This window comes from Wyeomyia smithii, chromosome 3 (assembly GCF_029784165.1).
Source record: "Wyeomyia smithii strain HCP4-BCI-WySm-NY-G18 chromosome 3, ASM2978416v1, whole genome shotgun sequence".
Lineage (NCBI taxonomy): Eukaryota > Metazoa > Arthropoda > Insecta > Diptera > Culicidae > Wyeomyia > Wyeomyia smithii.
In genome coordinates this window covers 28,257,909-28,275,906 of record NC_073696.1, presented here as the reverse complement: position 1 = coordinate 28,275,906, position 17,998 = coordinate 28,257,909, and the positions used below count along the sequence as shown (strand labels likewise).

Below are 17,998 nucleotides of genomic sequence, written 5' to 3'. Positions count from 1 at the left end.
ATGACGCCTTTTCCATACAAAATAGAAGGCGTGATCGCTATCCCGCCTTCCATTTTGTATGGAAAAGGTGTCATTGCGCCGTGTGTGTATTTGGGCCTTAAGTTGCGAAAAGAAGGTGGAGTGTTCACAAAAGTTAATGGAAAAGCAGAAGTTATACCTCTTGGCTTTCGTATTAACTGACCAATATACCGTTCAACAACAAAGCGCCTTCGTTAAGATCAGTCCATTTCTAACCGGGACTTCATAGTTGCAACGAAAACCAACCTATCGTCAGCAGTTAACACTGTTCCTGCACACTGTTCCGCCAGATGATATCGGATAGCACTTGAGGTGTTCACACTACAGTGAGATTAGATGGTTTGACATTTTCTTTGGTAATTTAAAAGAGAAGAAAACAAAAACAGGGGTGACATTGCGCATTTCGCTTCGAGTAACTCGAATCGAGAGAAATCAAACTCGTTTCGAGGTGGAGTTGGTATTGCGTATTATTTTCGACACCCCAATTTTATTGCAGTTTATTTCGAGCAAACATTGACTCGAAAATAAATGTCAGATTTGTCTAGGGGCTGGACAACTTTATTTTCATAAAAAATATTTCGGTAATATTATACGATATCGGTTGATAAATCTTGATATTTATCGTTTATCCGACACATTGATATCACACCGGCGCCTAATAATGCAACGATAAATACTTTATAATATTTAATATTGGAAATATTCCGCCATATATCAATAGTGTCTTGCCCCTAGAGATTGGTATTTTTCACGTTTATAATAAGATTTGTCCTTAAAACAACATATCAATCTTTGAATGTTTTACTACGATTCTTCTAGTGATGAAAATGGTTTTAGGAATATACAAAGACGTAAACAATAATACATGAGTATTAGGCTTACATTAAATGAAACAAAGTTAGTTATTTTCTGATGCAAAAGATTTTTTTTTCATGGTTTCGTCAACATTTCAAGATAAGGCGGGGAGCACTCAAACCTATTTGAAGTACAATATTTCATTTTCCTCCAAACTGCACTAGTACAATTCCTGTTCCGTTAAAGTTAGCTCCTACTTTAAATCTAATCGCTAGTGGATCCTACCAAATTAATGTATTTCCGCTCCACAGATGTTTAGTGAAATTATTTATGTTTTAGTCAACAAACTTAGGTACAAACGAACGCCTTCAACTTATCGACCATTTTTTATCACTTTCGAGCTAGAAAATGCTCGATCAAACCATTACGTAATGCCATTTTTGCTCGAAGATCAACTGCAATAATACGCCATCTACTCGTTTCGAACTCGAATCGAAATCGCCAATGTCAAATGTGGTCGAAACGAACAAAAATCACTCGAAACGAAATGCGCAATGCCACCCCAGATCAAAGCAAATACAAGACAAAAAACGCAATGCAATTAGGATAGAGATGTCAGCTAGTTGGCTCGCACCAACGTGATCTCTCATATGCACTTGTTGCCAACTACTGCAAATCTGGTTGTTATTAGTTTTCGAACATAATATCCGCAATATCATGTAGCCGAGGTGATATCCGATGACAGCTCGATTGAATGGGATATCAAGTGATATGGCCTTCATAGCATCAATCGCCTGATATCAGGTGATATGCAGTGTAGTGTGAACGGGGTATAACGGAAAAAAGGTTTTGGATTTATCTGTCCAAATTTCATCTAGATGTCACTAACGATAATATGCAAGCTGCAGCAAAAGAATGTCTGCAGTGTAACGAGCCTCCCGACGTCGTGAGATTGGTGAGAAGAGATAAAAAATAGCAAAGCCTTGGTGCTACATTCCAAATCGGAACTTAACCTCCTGTTTATTTATACACGGACTCCGCAGCCGCCTGTTTAGTGTACAGAACAATTGCGGGGCTAGCGCTACGATCCTACTGACACTAACAACAGTCTCTCCCGAGGCGAGACTCGAACCTACGACGACTGGCTTGTTAGGCCAGCATCGTACTTCGAAACCATCTGAGAGAAGAGATGTGGATGTTAAATCGCTGCGCTTCATTGCACACATTTGCAATGCACTATGGGACATTTTCATATAAGCAAGCGGACAAAAATATTTTCATAATATTTTTACATCTATCGGTATCATTTTACTTGTTATGATCATAACAAGTTATTCAAGACCATTTGTGACTATATCGCGGTCAAATTTCTACAGAGGCGTGCAGTTTTTTATATAAAAGCCAGCAATCATGCACAGACTTGACAGAGCAATTTCTTTAGTTAAAAAGTCAATTTCAGCTAAAGAAATTGCTATGTGCTCTTTCTTAGACATTGAAGGTGCTTTTGATAACGCGTCCTATTCTTCAATGTCTAGTGCAATGAGGAAAAAAGGATTTCACACGAGTATTGTTGACTGGATTCCCATGCTTGCAAAAAGAGAAATCACTTCTGAGTTGGGAGGTTCGTCTTTCACGATAAGGGCAACGAAAGGATGTCCGCAAGGAGGAGTTCTTTCGCCACTTATGTGGTCTTTAGTGGTGGACGATCTTCTCAAAAGCTTAGAAGCAAAAGGTTTCGAAGTTGTGGGCTTTTCAGATGACATAGTCATCTTGGTAAGAGGAAAGTTTGACAACATAGTTTCGGAAAGAATGCAGGAGGCTCTGAAGTAAACCCAGTCTTGGTGTATAAAGGAGGGTCTCAGCATTAATCCGTTAAAAGCAGGAAATTCCATCTAAAAACGCTCAAGCTTGAAGAAGTAGAAATTCCATTCAGTGAACAGGTAAAATACTTAGGAGTTATTCTTGATGCCAAGCTAAACTGGAATGCACATCTTGACTATGCAATCAACAAGGCGGTCAGTGCATTATGGTTGTGCTTCAAAACCGTTGGAAGAAAGTGGGCTTGAGACCAAAAATGGTGATGTGGATATTTACATCGATTATACGTCCAAAACTGACCTACGCTTCGTTAGTATGGTGGCCGAAAACCAAAGAATCCACCGCCAGAACAAAGCTAGATAATGTTCAACCGCTTGCGTGCATTGCTATAACAGGAGCAATGAGCAGCACCCCATCAAAAGCTCTTGATGCAATTCTTCATCTGTTGCCATTGTACGAATACGTGCAACTAGAAGCAGGAAAAAGTGCATTGAGGCTCAAACGAACAAAAACTATCTTGTCAGGTGATCACCTGACTATACTGGACTTTTTCAAAAGAGGACGTGATGAGTATGAATGGAGACTGGATGGCACCTCAGGATAACCATGATATTCCCTACAAGGTATGCGAAACGTCGCGTACAGACTGGGAAGTCGGAGTTCCTGATGTCCGTCCCGGTTCAACGATATTTTCCACAGATGGCTCAAAAATAGGTACAAAAACTGGTGCAGGAATCTTTGGCCCTGGAATTAATATATTAGTGGCAATGGGACACTGGCCAACAGTGTTTCAAGCAGAGATTTTTGCAATCCTTGAATGTTTGCCTGACTAGAAAATACAAACATGCAAATATTTGTATTTTCTCTGACAGTCAAGCAGCGCTGAAAGCACTTGATGCTTATAAATGTACATCCAAGATTGTCTGGGAATGTATTCTCACATTGCGACAGTTGTGTCAAACAAACTCAGTAAATTTGTATTGGGTTCCAGGACATTGTTGCATTGGTGGGAATGAAAAGGCAGACGAACTTGCAAAACAAGGATCTAACTCACAGTTTATCGGCCCAGAACCTTTCTGCGGTATATCAAACTGTGCAGTGAAAATGGAGCTTGAACGCTGGGAGGAACAAATATAACCAATGATAACCAATTGGTTTGATGTCAAAAAGTGTTCCCAATCTAAAAGATTTATCACACCAAACGAGAATCATTCGAAAAAGCTCTTAGAGCTCAACAAAAGAGCTTTTTGTACATACGTCGGCCTAGTAACGGGGCATTGTCCGAGTAGATATCATTTGAAGAACATTGGCCGGGTTCAGGATGATATCTGTCGCTTTTGTAATACGGAACGCGAGACATCGGAACATCTGCTTTGCAGTTGTGGTGCATTATTTAAACGCAGATCAAGGCTTCTTGGCAGTGGTTTCTTACAGCCCAAAGAGATTTGTTTTTTGAATCCTGGAAAGGCGATTGGCTTCATAAACCATATTTTACCTGACTGGCAGCGTGTCGGATCAGGTACCTGATCACTCACAACAATAGTGGTCATTGTATTTTGCAAAAGAACACGTATAGCAATTGACTGGGATGTATTACAAAAGTTCACATCAATGGACAAAAAAAAAACAATATCGCACGCTTAGCCTTGGGGCTAATAGCGGTCTCGATCAATTAGATTACAGTAACTATTCGTTAACTGGGTGCTCTTTAACTGGGCTGCTTTTTAACTGGGCGTTCGCTAACTGGGCTACAGCCCAGTTAAAAAGCAGATGAACGTCAAAAATCTGCGTTTAGCATATTGCTGTCAAAGCGAATGAAGGGTATATGAATGGAAGATTGAGTCAAAAAAGAAAAGAATAGAAAATGGTTTTGAATCTGTTTAATTTAAATTTTTCAAAATATTTTTTAACGGAGAATTCATAACATGGGTACTTGTTTTAAACATGAAGGATTATTACAAATTTTGTTTTTGCCATTCGTCTTCGACTATTTTTGCTCGCAATGATTTGAGCCGCACAATTTCTGCAGCATCGTGTTGCATAAAAGAAATCAAAAAATCGACAGATTTAATGGCATGGTTAAAATCTGAATACAGATGATTCTGTCCCAAGGTTGATGACATGTCCATTTGTGTGTCATTTGAATCATCTGCTATGTCTCTAATTGGTGAAATGTTACCGCCGCTTTCGCCCAAAACGGAATCTAATATTTCGTCGTCCGTGTATACCACGCTAGTGAGCCAAGCTGGGTTTCGGTTCTCATCGTACACGCGATCCGTCAACCATAAATTCACCTCTTCGTCAGAAGTCACGGTGCCTGCTAAAGCATTCACAGCCGCGACAAGAGCCCTCATGTCTTTTTCACTGTCAGTTTCATCAGTGTTAGCAGAAATCCACTCGCAATCAGGAAACTGGGGAATCAGTTTCTTCCATGAATTTTCAATGGTAGAAGAACCTATTTCATTCCAGGCGGTTGCTAACCAGTCGATGCTGTGCAGTAGGGAAACTTTTTTGAGTCGGTCTTCGAACTTCAGGTCCTCATCTTCCAAAACTAACCTCAGCATCAGTTTTCTCTTGTAGCGCATTTTAACTGCGTTGATTACTGATTGATCCATCGGTTGACACTCAGAAGTGACGTTTGGTGGGAGATAAATTACCTAAGGAAAAAATAGCATGCAAAAAAGTCGTAACATCAAACCAATTTACCTTAATCAATCCATCGTCCGACACTAAATCGTCTCCTCCATCGTAATGTGCTGTGCAGTTTTCCAACAAGAGTAATGCTTTGGGCTCTAAATTGGACTTGTTTGAAAACTCTCTCACAGCTGGCACAAACTCGTTGTAGAACCAAGACTTAAACAGGTCCCTCGTCATCCAAGCTTTCTTCGAGCTATAATATGATACAGGCAGTTTATCCTTATCCGGGAACGAGCGTGGTTTGGCGGCAGTTCCGATGAACATCAATTTTAATTTGTTTGAACCGTCAACGTTGCTGCATGGCATAAAGGTGTAGCGCATCTTGTTCAATTTTCTTCCGGCAGGTTGATGCTCGTTAGAAAGCACTACACTTCGTGATGCTAGAAGCTTTACGAAAATGGCTGACTCGTCAGCATTGTAGACCTGAGATTTTTTCAATCCCATTTCGATTAGCTAGGTTTTAAAAATGTCCTTGAATCTTAGGTATGCTGCTGTATCGGCTGATGCTTTCTCACCTGTTACTCGCTTGGCACGCAACCCATATCGAGCTTTGAAACGCCGCATCCAACCATCTGAAAATGTTAAGCTTTGGTCCACGTAATGTCCACGTTTTTGAAGTTTTCCCAGCAATAGTTCTCCTTTTAGTCGCAATGCTTCCGGCGCAACGAGAATGTTGGCTTCTCGCTGCTGGAGAATCCACAGGTAGAGCGATTTCTCCATCACCGGTAAGCGTTGTTCTTTGGGCGTTCTTCTATTTTCTACTCCGTGTTCTCGATAGCTGTCTAATTTTGTTCGGAGTTCCTCTTTGTGTTGTATAAACTGAGATACGGAAGATGATCCCACGCCATACTTCCGGGCTGGTGATTCGTACGTTCCGCCTCCTCCTTCGAAGTCTTCAATAATTCTTACTTTTTCATGCAATGTGAGTGTCTTCTGTTTTCGTTTCAAATTTGATCTTGATGCGATATCCATTTCGTTTCTGCTGGAGTTGTACTGTCTCCGTCCAATTTTTTCGAGAGAATGAGTTACACAGGATATTTGCATGTCTATTTATATGTTTCCAGGGAGTGTCATAGCAACTAAATGTTTTGTGAAAAAAAACATGTTTCCGGGCAACGGTTAATTCAAAAGAAGTGCATATATGTACAGCTAAATATCAGAATTTGCGGTGTACATATTTATGTTGGCCTTATTTACAATTTTCGCTTGGAGAGTTTTACCTAGCGAAATTATGAATGAAACAATCTATATTTAAAACATTCATTTATTTATTTATTTTACTTGTTGCAAAATGAACCGATATCCCTCATTCTCAAAATCATATTATGTACCAGGGTTGAAAAAACTACTCGTACACATTTTGGTTCAAACCACCATTGCATCGAAATCCCCCTTGGTCTTTGACGACATTTGAAATGTCAGCCCAGTTAGCGAGCTACATTCGTTAACTGGGCTATGCTCTCAGCCCAGTTAGCGAACGAACAGTGTAGTTGAAAAAATTCGTTATCGATGTTGTTTTTGGCACATTTGCATGTGTAGGATAAGTACAACGATACACCGTGCCTCAGTGCTGAGTTGAGAAAATTTCCAGCTCGAAAAAGACCTCGACTCGATCGGGAATCGAACCCGATATCACAACCGTGTGGGAGAGCTAGCCGACCGACATCGCTAACCACAGAACCACGGGGACCACCGCAACTACATCATCAATGGACGGGATCCTAATTCCCTAACAAAAATAAATGCACAGACTTGTTCGGAATTCAGATCCTCTCCTCCCTCCCTTCCTCTGAAGTTTAGGGAACAGGTATGTCAAGTTTTGTGAATATTGGTCAAGGCTTTCCCGAGATATGGTACAATATGTATAAAAAACGTTTCTTTCCAGGTGTTGAGGTTGAAGATTTTGCTGAAAATTGTAACCCGTAAATGATTTCATCGCCATGAGATTCAAAGCACGGCAATCCAAATCGAATTGCATATTTATACCACTCACAATTAAAGCTTCCATAGACGGGGTTCGAAACCAGGCTACTTTTCGAAAGCTTAAAATAAGCGTCGATAAATCAAATCAATATGAGCTTTCGATTTTCTCCATATTGATCGACCAATCAGAGCAAGACACGTAAAGCGTTACTTCGTGCCGCGGGAGTCAAAACTCTGGCTCTGAGTAGTTAGCGATAGCTGAGCATCGGTCTATTACTGGTGAACCTTCCTCAAAGACTGCCGAGACTATCGAGGTTAAGCTAAAGGCTTTTAGAGATTTTTGAATTGAGACAAAGTGCCTAAACGGAAGAATTTATACTAAAGTTATAAACGGAAGAAAAATCATACCCAAGCGGAAGAAAAGTTACAAAAAAAGATTTAGAAGAGAGAGTGAGTTAGAGGAAAAATGAAATTATAGAAATAAATTAAATAAATAATTTTAATAGATAGGCAGCTGGCCACGTGAGGCTATGAACAAAACCTAAATTATTGCTAGTATCAACCGTAAACTGTGCATTGTCAAAGAAAAAGTACAACGTTATAGTTGATGTCGCTCGCCTGAAGAAACCTTCGGGCGAAGGTTTTTTTATTTTCCGCTAGGAATATCAAGGAGTCGACAGGAGTCCTCCCCAGTGTCCGTCGGCAAAGTTTACGCCTGGCGCCCTCAACCTGCCCACCACCAACAATCGTCAACATTAATTTCCCCGCTGGACAGCTCCTTGGTGATAACCAAGTGGTAGCTAAGCGACCATCCTCGTCGTCGTTGGACCCAGCAAGAAACCAGCAAACAGGTTAGAGTTAAAAATACCGCATGCCCGATAAAGTTGTACAGGGTCGATAAAGTAGGGGAGCCAGAAATAAAAAAGTACGCACTGTACAACTGTGTTTCTTTACTAGTAAGAAAGCCTACCGTTCCGCTATTGTTACCGTCCTGTAGATTATCTTAGATTTTCGCTTCGACAGTTAGTTAGTTGCTTTACCTGACCTGCCCTGAGAGGATTAGCCGGGCTTGTACAAAACACGCTTCCCCGCAGTACAGACATTTATCGGTACTGGCGCTTAAGCGGGGGAGTTTTCGAAGGGTAGTCACGGAGGAGAGCCTATCGTTTTGCGGGCACGGCGATAGTTACCGGTGGGTAATATCGGTCCGACAAAGGTTCCGTCACTTTGAAGCGATCCCGAGCGACTAGGAAATCATTTTGTACCAGTACATTAAAGCTGGTGATCCCGTCTGGCGCGGCTTTACTGTTACAAAATTGCAGAGATTTATCACCAAGCAATGAAATAGCCTTGTATTTTTTTTATTTGCGTATTAGGCCGTCCGGTCTCGAAATAGGGTGACAATATATTTAATTTGAGCATTTCCTAGAGAGACCAAACATTCCAAATTGCTTGGTCGCAGCAAAACTCTTCAGCACTTGTTAGTAGATGGCTAAACCTTTAGGTTGGAAATCAAAAGATGCCCTCCAATAATGTTGAAAGCGATACTTTTTTTTCATTTTCATGCTTCGTCTTCTAATGTCCATTTATAAAGCCATTTAACCACACATTTTTCGGAAAGCCAAATCAATAACGTTTATAATAATATAATACACTTAATAGTCATTCTGTTATCAAGATCAAAAAACAACTGTTTGGATTTTGTACACATATTTCCTAGGAAAAAAAAAAAAAAATCTAAAACGGTTTTGAACGTTTAGTAGCAAATGATCGCCGATTGTTAGTAGCCATCTGAAACTTGGGAAAAACAAGGACCTCGCCCGGGAACTCCTGGGAGTAAAAAGATGCCGACATTTTCTTCTTCGTTGTATGCTTTCTTTACCTTTTTCCACCCATTAAACCATGTGACTACACGTTTTTCTTAAAACCTAATCAATAACATTTATAAGAATATAATTCACTTAATAGTTATTTCGTTATCATGATCAAAAAAAAAATTAGACTTTAGGTCTCCTCGAACATAGATGTGCATTTTTGTACCATTTTTCATCTTTATATCTCGATACCTAAGGTATAGTACTTGCTACAGTTATGAAATTTCGAACTTTCTTAGTTAAAGTGTCTACTTTACAAAGAAAAACAGTTCGGTAACAGTAACTTTTCTGATATTTGTCCACCCGAAATCTTATAGTGCAATGGCATTAAGTACTTGGCCTACTGATATTCTATTCTGAGAGTTCAAGGATTATGGGGCAAAAAACACCGGTTATAACTTTCTAAGTGTAGTATTTGAGCTGCCAAATTTATTCCAAATACGCTGGAGCATCAGTTGTGTTGCTGCTGCCTGCCGCTAGTAAACTGATTCGCTTGAGGAGAAACAGTCTCTTATTTAGCCCAAAGAGTGCATTCCCGGCTAACTAGGTACTCCATTCTGTCGTCCTTTTCAGGGAAAGGCAGCAAGCGACCAATCAAAAGTCGACATTTGCGTTTCGACAATGTTCAACAATTTTCAATAGTACAATAGTTCGAACAATCAGATTACAGTTTTTTGCATTCGGACGGGTGCTTAAATGATTTTCCAATCGATAGGTTGGAAACTGACTGAGTTTAGAACGTTTGAAATTGGACAATTTTTAGTGACGCTTTCGATGCTTTCGGTTTTGAAATTGGATCCCTGTATTGAAGTTGGGTCCCTGTATATGTTGCCGTAAGACGTAATCTACGTCGAAAAACAAAAAAAAAATGCACGGAAACTTTCCTATAAGCTAGAAAAGACGCATGAAGAAATAACCCCAAATTAGATTCAGAATTCAATAGCCGTCAATATCAATTATGAAATGTATCAAAGACGACTCGCAAAATAAGTTTCCACTTAATTTGTCGCCTGGACCCACTCACAGTGGCAGGTCTCCATACAAAAGTCGGAAAAAACCTAAAAGTCTTTTTTATATGATTGGAATTTACATGTTATTACAATTTTGGAGTGGTAAACTCATTTCTGATGTCAGAAAATGTCGAAAATAGCAATTTATGCACCTAAAGTGCCTTTAGACCTTTCTCATGATCAGGTTTTTGTTTTTGCTTCAATCTTGTTTAAAATTTTGATAGGAGAACTGCTCTTCTATTCATCTCAACACCTACATTCATCTCATTGCTCTTATTTTTTCAATTACTGTAAAATTTAACTTTTTTTTAAGTAAAAGTAGTTTTAGTAGTCTCAATTAAGTCGAGTAGTCGGAACTTAAGAGCGATGAGAAGAGCGAAATAAAAGCGACGGGAAGAATATAGGTGCTCAGACGAATATTAGGGTGGTTCCCACACTTGTTCTTCATCGAAAAACTTTAGAATCGCATATATTTTGTTTGCTTCCTAGGGTACTCCTTTCTGAATTAGGGTGGTGCAAGAATCATCTTAATTCAATTTATATTATTTTAACAATTTTTTAGCTTTGAGGCCGTTTGACCAATCCAAGATCTTTCTGCGACAAGTTAGAGGTCTTTTAAGGAAAATTATGAGATGGTATTGTAGTTAATTTCAACGTCATTGAAAACATAAAAGACGATATATATTTTTTATATTTTTTTCTCATCAATTCAACTTATTCTCTCGTTATACATCTTGCAGTACTGAAAGCGGTTTACAAGTTTATATAAAAATGCTTGAAACTTCTGGAAAAAAAACCTCATGTATACTTCCCAGCCAATCATGTTGTTTAAATATACGAAATTGAATATTTTACAACTGACCACCATACGTCTCCAAAGTTTTATTTTCAAAATATCTCCCTATGAGCAACGATGTGCAAAACGGGACCCAAAAATCTGAAAAGTACAATAAATTTCCCATTGAATGTTGGCTATCCGATCGTTCCGAACTGTTTCACGAGATTGTACGGTAGGAATGAAATTAGAAATACATGATTTTTTTTAACTTCCCTGCAATATGTTTTACCTCGATTGAGAAATTGGTTATATTTTTGGAAAGTCTTGAAATTAACCAAAAATTACACAAATTTCCCTTCAAAATGAAACTTGTTGAATCAAAATCGGATCAAAACTGTGGAAGTGTCAGGTGTTTGAAGTTGAGCTAAAAATTGTGATTTCAAACATGAAAATCATCGAAACTGCCTGATATAGCAACATTCAAAGTGCGATTAAAAATTGATATCTCAACCGATTGTCATGAAACTTTGGGAAAAGGTCTTTTACACTTTGAGAATCTTCGGAAATATGCAAAACATCAATAATGTTGACAAGAAAAATCGAGGTTTTTTCCGGCTTCCGACCACTGTGCCACTGTGCAAAGTTTGGCATTAATAGCATGACATTAACGAAAAATCGATTCAGCAAGTTTAGCAAGTCTTTCTTCATACAAAAACTGTGCCAAATCAAATTGTTCTATGATGTTTGGAAGGTTAATTTTCAAACTTGAAATTCTCAAGATCAAATTTCTCAAGAATGGGAACATTAAAACCATTATTTGGTGATTTTTCGGCACAATCAATCTGACATTGCACAGCAGATCCCTAAAATTTTTTCCAATAAATATCGAAACATCAACTGCGACAATATGTACTACACTGACGGATCACTTCTTGATGGGTCCACTGGCTTCGGTATTTTCAATAACAATTTAACCGTCTCCCATAAGCTCGATAATCCTGCTTCTGTTTACGTCGCAGAATTAGCTGCAATTCAGTACACCCAAGGGATTATCGAAAAAATGCCCACGGACCATTATTTCATCTTTACGGACAGTCTCAGTTCCATTGAGGCTCTCCGATCGATGAAAGATGTTAGGCACTCTCCGTATTTCCTGGGGAAAATACGGGAACATCTGAGTGCTTTATCCGAAAAATCTACTCAGATTACCTTAGCGTGGGTCCCTTCTCACTGCTCGATACCGGGTAATGAGAAAGCGGACTCTTTGGCTAAGGTGGGCGCAACAAACGGTGATATTTATGAAAGACCAATTGCCTTTAATGAATTTTTCGCATTTGTACGTCAGAATACGATCATCAGTTGGCAAAATTCTTGGACCAAAGGGGAACTATGAAGGTGGCTACATTCCATAATCCCCAAGGTGTCGACGAACCCGTGGTACAAGGGGTTGGATGTAGGTCGGGATTTCATTTGCGTGATGTCCCGGCTTATGTCCAATCACTATAGATTTGACGCGCATCTCCGTCGTGTTGGGCTCGGGGAGAGTGGGATCTGTATCTGTGGTGAAGGTTATCACGACATAGAGCACGTTGTTTGGTCATGTACACCGTGACGCCAGGTCTAGATTGATAGCTTCCCTGCAGGCCGAAGGTAGGCGCCGGCTGTTCCTGTTCGTGATGTCTTGACGAGCCGTGACCTATCCTACATGTCCCTTATATACGTTTTCCTGAAATCCATCCACGCCCCAGTTTAGTCCTATCCCCTTCCGCCTACATCCAACCAAACGACAAGAACACGTTAAGACCCCGGATCCGGAAACAGCAATCAGACTCGCACGATACTCTCAAGGCCCGATGGAAACAACCCAATATGCCAGTCCGTAATATCTTGGCCCAGCAGCGGAACAAATTTAATATGCTGCTTACCTATGGCAATGAAAACCATCAAACAGCAAACCTGTGCTTTTAATGCAAAATATTCTAGCCTTAAGTTAGATTTAGTTTCAGCTCGTAGTCGGCAGCGAGGATAAAAAATTCGCTTTTAGTTATTAAGATACTTTAGAAAGTAAGCTACCAGATATAATTGGCGCCGTTAAACATTGAATTGTATTTGTGCCGTGTCAAATAAATTATAGATGAAGAAAAAAAAATCTGACATTGCTGTTTATTTTTTTCATTTTCAACTGGATTATAACACGCATCTATAGTTATTATACATTGTATCAATTTGTTTGTGCATCGAACAACAGTTTTTTTTTTCTTCTACGAAATCAACATATGTAATCGCTACAAATTTTATCACATGATAATTTATCCGCCTTGGCTGACAAACACAACAAACTATTTTCTGCAGTTCCACTAGGTAGAAGATGTCATCGCCGCGCTTTTACTTGAATCCTTTCTTGACTTTTTTCTTCTCGAGCACTATTATCTCATCGGCAATGTTATAAATATCATCAACCGTCTGGAATGAAAGCAAATATTAGCAACTCCTTTAATAATAAAATGAAACAAAACTATTCACATCCGCTTCCTTCAACCGGGTAATCTTCGGATCCTCGTTCCGTGCCTTAACTTTCTTCTTCTCCAGCACCTTATTCATCTCTTCCTTCATCGCTTCAGCTTCGGCTGTTTCGGCATCTTCAGCTTCCGAGCCACCAGCACCTTCCGCGGTTTCCGTTGTACTCGCATCGTCCAACGCATCCGATTCGTCCCCAGAATCCTTACTGTCCTTCTCAATTTTAATCATGATCGAAGACTCCAAATCACTCGGAATTTCGCCCTGATTCATCGAGATGTAACCTTCCTCCGGGGAAGCAAGCTGCCCCTCCACTGTCTTGTTCGGTTGCTTCCGGTGACGTTTCTTCTTCTTCTCCTTGCTTCGGTCGGAATCCATCCGCTTTTCGACGTTCGTATCGAAGTCACGCTTTTGAATCTTTTCGCCCAGTTCGACCCTCTGCTGCATGAGCAAAGCTCGCAAGTCCATATCCCGGCAGGGTCCCTTTTTCGTCTTCAATCGGAGTAGATTCAGTGCCCGCTCATCGTCTTCGATCATGTAGAGTTTTTCCTTCTCCAGTAGCTGCTCGCGACGGGAACGACGCTCGATTTCCTGCTGCCGGTTGTAGTCCTCCATCTGGAGCCGCTCGCGCTCCCAACGGAGCCCCTGCTTGATCAACCGTTCGGCATTTTTCTCCCGGATGGTTTTGAGCTACGGAACGAATACACGCACAGTTCAAGTAAGTTTTTGGGTTGAACGAAGTTGTTACCAGTTACCTTTTCACGTTTGCTGCAGATCTCCTGGTTTGTCTTCTTGTTGACGTTGAAAACTGCGCTGTTCAACTCATCGGGGATGGAATCACCAGCTCCCGATAGGATCAGATTGCGCTCTCTATCCAATTCTTTGGCCTTTGTTGGCAAGAAAGATAAAATCGGAAGACAATTTTTTTAAGAGATATTGAAAACATTTTTTACCAAAACTACACTGTGCAACGGGATCAATCGGCGGGGGCAATTGTAGAGGCTGTACTTTCCACTCAGAATGAGATACTTTTGACGCTCGAGCTCTTCATACTGCCGATTAAGCGGGTGGAAAGTCAGTGCATTGGGGGCGATGTTGTGCCAAATACGAGCGGTAAAGCAAGTGCAATTTACAGATGGTTATGACGAATGCCATATGGCGCATGGATGAAGCGATAAGTAGGGGGTAGCAATATGAAAGTGAAAACAAATGTTGTGAGATTATAATGAATAAACAGGTATAAAGTTCTGTGTAAATGATAGTGGGCAAACGTAAAACAAATGAAACGTAATCACCATTACTCTAGCTTATGCCGGAGGGTGTACAATGCGGATGAATATATCGCTTGAAATTGCCCCGAGCGATGTAAGGGAAACAAACGATGGCAAGAATGGCCAACAGTCAACAGTTAAGGTGATTTTATGTTTTCCTGGCTGCAGAAAGGCACTCACAACAGACATGTCTCTCGGTCTAGCGTCTAGCTGGAATGTAGTAACGATGTTGGCCACAGGTGGACCATTCAAGTACGACAAGCAGTGGGTGGAAACCATAGCAAACGAGACTTCTTCGTCTTGTGGTGGTATGACGATGTGACTAAGTCAAACACCAAAGGATCATTCTTTGTCACCCTTGCGTGTTGCTACGCCTCTGCGGCCGTCCCTGAGCACTGTGTGACTGTCTTTCACACAAACCGGAAATGCCATACCATATGGTCGAGATGTCTAGGTTAGACTCTGCGGGTTGTAGACTAATTCGACCCAATGACATAAATTTAATGAAATTAAACTGCGTAGGCCTGGAGAAAATTCCCAGCTGCTTGTCATTGCGAATGTCACCGAATTTTATGCAGGAAGTGAATTACAGTTATACCCTGTGCAGTTCATTGTTCCTTTTGACACCATTCGAAAAACCACAAGCAGAGTTTAATAGCAACAGGTGGGTTGGGAACTGATGTCGACACCTTTACAGCCCTTTAATGTACAGCAAAGAGTTTCTCTTCAGGAGGCAGAATGGATAATATTGTTGTTAAAACTGCTGAAACTGACATTATAAATTTCTTAACAATGGACATTCTGACTGCCCGTATGAAACTCCAGTTCAGTATAATGCTATACAGGCCAATTTGTTTCTAAAAATATACCATCCCTCACCAACAACAAACTAAGACGTAAACAAAAATGACTACACTTCTTTTTAGTATTCATAACATGCGGCACCACACAGAAAGTTAAATTTGGTTTGGCTCTCCCGTATGTACATATACATAACAGGTGTTATTTCCGGATTGACCTCTCTCCATAGCTATACCATACAATAAAATGTGCCAATCTTCTGACAAACGTAGGTGACTCTGAAGGATGTGATTTCTTCTAGTTTTTAAACCTCAATGAAATAGAGAAATATTTTCGCGAGGCAAGTGGGACCGGGATATTTATATTAACACAAGGCGGCTCTAATGATAGAAGGGTTCAAAACTCTTTCTGAGGTTTGGAAAGAATTTTTCTAGGAATCAAAAGAGAAAGAAAATGAGAGCGATAAAAAGCTACAAAGTTGGAAAGTTGAAGCTAAAAAAGTTTAATAAAACAGAATGTAGCATCGAGGCTTTTTTACATTTTCATGTCACAGTTTCGCTATTGATATTGCATGAAATCAAAACAAATTTCGGTTAATGGAACACACTATCAATTTACAGTAACAATAATGCATGGCAAATCTGACGTGTATGTATTCAAATATAGCGTTTTATATGGTCAAAGAATTTGATCCATTTGAAGTCAAATATTTTTGAAAGACAATTTGATTGTCTAAAATTATTTTTAACCCTCTCCCCGCGAAGAAAAATCAGTTTTTGTCTCGAAAAATGACCTTCAAACTGTTATTACTCATCAACTACATGCACGATTAACACGAACTGTATTTCATATTAAAAATTGATCTGTTCTCTAACCGTATTTAACAGCTTCATCGTACAAAATTTCAAGTGTAGTTGGTTAGCTATAATCAAAGTTTAGATATGATATGCTTAATGCATCACCCGCTTAATGCATCATCATAATATCAAGCAAAGGTAAAGTGAAATAAGGTAACAAGTATAAACGGGTAACAGTTAAAAAGGTAACAAGTTAAATTAAGGCAAAAGTTTAAAGGGGCGAAAATATGAACAAGTCCATTTTAAAAGCATGAACAGTTAGATAAATGAATAAAATGTAGATAAAAAGTGAGAAATAGCAAAAATTTAAAGTGGTAAAACATTTAAAAAAAATTAAGAGCATAAAAAGTAACAAGAAGTAGATAGTTAAAAAAAAGTCAAGAGATAAAAAAAGACAAGGTAAAACGTTGTAAAAGATAAAAAGTAATAAAGGTGAATAGTTCCAAAAGATAAAATGTTATAAAGGTATAGATGTAAAAATGATAAAAAGCTTGAGAAAATAATGATAGGTAAAAGGGTAAAAACAAGCTAATAATAAGCTCAAAAGTCAAAACATTGAAAGCTACAAATATATAATGTAAAGTTAAGTAAAAGTTAAGTAAAGTAGAAGTTGAAAGAGGTAAAATGTAAAGAGAGGTAAAGGTAAATGAGGTAAAGTAAAAGTGATAAAAAAGTAACAAGCGAAAGAGAGCCAAAGGCAAGCACAAGTAAAAAAAGACGTAAATGTATTTCTAAATTAGGAATACACAACTATTAAAAAGTTAAATAAAGTTATTTAACTAGTAACAAGTTTACCAAGTTAAAAAGGTAAAAAGTTGATAAAGTAAAAAAGTAGAATATGGGATAAAAGTTGAATAAGGTAAATTATTAGAAAGTTGTAGAGAAGTAAAAAGTTAAAAAAAAAACAAATAAAAGAAAAACAAGGCGAAAAGTTCAAAAAGGAAAAATGTGAAAAAAGTTGAAAGTGAATTGGGTAAAAAGTGAAAGAAGTGAAAAAAGGAACAAGTGAAATAGGACAAAAAGTTAAATCAGGTAAAAAATTGAAAGAGGTGAATAACCTTCAAATCAGTAAAAACAATTAAAAGTAAACATGTTAAAAAGTTAAAATTAAAAAGACAAATGACGTTGAAAAGTTGAAAAACTTGAATGAGGTGAAAAGTTAAGAAGTTAAAAGAGCTTAAAAGTTAATAAAGACAAATGAAAGTAAAACCAGGTAAAAATTAAAAGGAATGAGAAGTCGAAAAAATTGAAGAGATAAAAATTTAAATAAGATCTAAATTAAAATGAGAAAAAACTAAAGAGACAAAAACAGAAAACGTAAAGAAGTAAAAATTCCAACAGAAAGAAATGAAAAGTTGAAAAAGATGAGGTTAAAATTGAAAAATACACGAGATAAATGAGAGTCAACGATTTAATTAAGGTATACGTTAAAAGGTGGAAAGTATGAAAAGATAAAAAAGTAAGAAAAAGAAAATGAAAAGAAAAGAATTAAGAAGCAAAAAAGATATGCTAAATAGATAAAAGAAGTTAACGGTAAAAAAATCAATAAATCAAAATTAAGATTTGTAATAGTAAAAATAAAAATTTAAAATCATACGAGGAAAATAAAAAAACACTTCAACAACTGAATCAAAAGTCG

At 38.6% G+C, this 17,998-nt stretch overlaps 2 protein-coding genes across 3 annotated transcripts in view; both read right to left on the bottom strand.

Annotated features, from left to right (window-relative positions):
- Positions 1-4,586: 4,586 nt before the first annotated feature.
- Positions 4,587-5,772, bottom strand: LOC129728195 (jerky protein homolog-like). The gene is made up of 2 exons (XM_055686611.1): positions 5,338-5,772; positions 4,587-5,288 (listed from the first exon to the last, which is right to left on the bottom strand). Exons 1-2 carry the CDS (start codon positions 5,770-5,772, stop codon positions 4,587-4,589), a joined length of 1,137 nt encoding a protein of 378 aa, XP_055542586.1.
- Positions 5,773-13,039: 7,267 nt separating this feature from the next.
- Positions 13,040-17,998, bottom strand: part of LOC129730066 (trichohyalin) — a 106,460-nt gene continuing 101,501 nt past the window's right edge. Inside the window, exons 3-6 of one of the 2 annotated variants that reach the window (XM_055689087.1) lie at positions 14,384-14,482; positions 14,186-14,317; positions 13,437-14,120; positions 13,044-13,376 (exon numbers count right to left, since the gene is read on the bottom strand). In XM_055689087.1, coding sequence (XP_055545062.1) covers positions 13,299-13,376; positions 13,437-14,120; positions 14,186-14,317; positions 14,384-14,482 — 993 coding nt within the window. In that variant the 3' untranslated portion in view covers positions 13,044-13,298. Of the gene's footprint in view, positions 13,377-13,436; positions 14,121-14,185; positions 14,318-14,383; positions 14,483-17,998 lie in introns of both variants that reach the window. The other variant, XM_055689086.1, reaches the window with a different exon arrangement.

What these genes read in the sequence shown, in the direction of transcription:
- LOC129728195 (XM_055686611.1), bottom strand. Translation starts at nt 5,772, where the DNA reads ATGGGATTGAAAAAATCTCAGGTCTACAATGCTGACGAGTCAGCCATT. An exon ending in CGGACGATGGATTGATTAAG is followed by an intron (nt 5,289 to 5,337) that starts GTAAATTGGTTT and finishes TTTTTTCCTTAG; the next exon opens with GTAATTTATCTCCCACCAAA.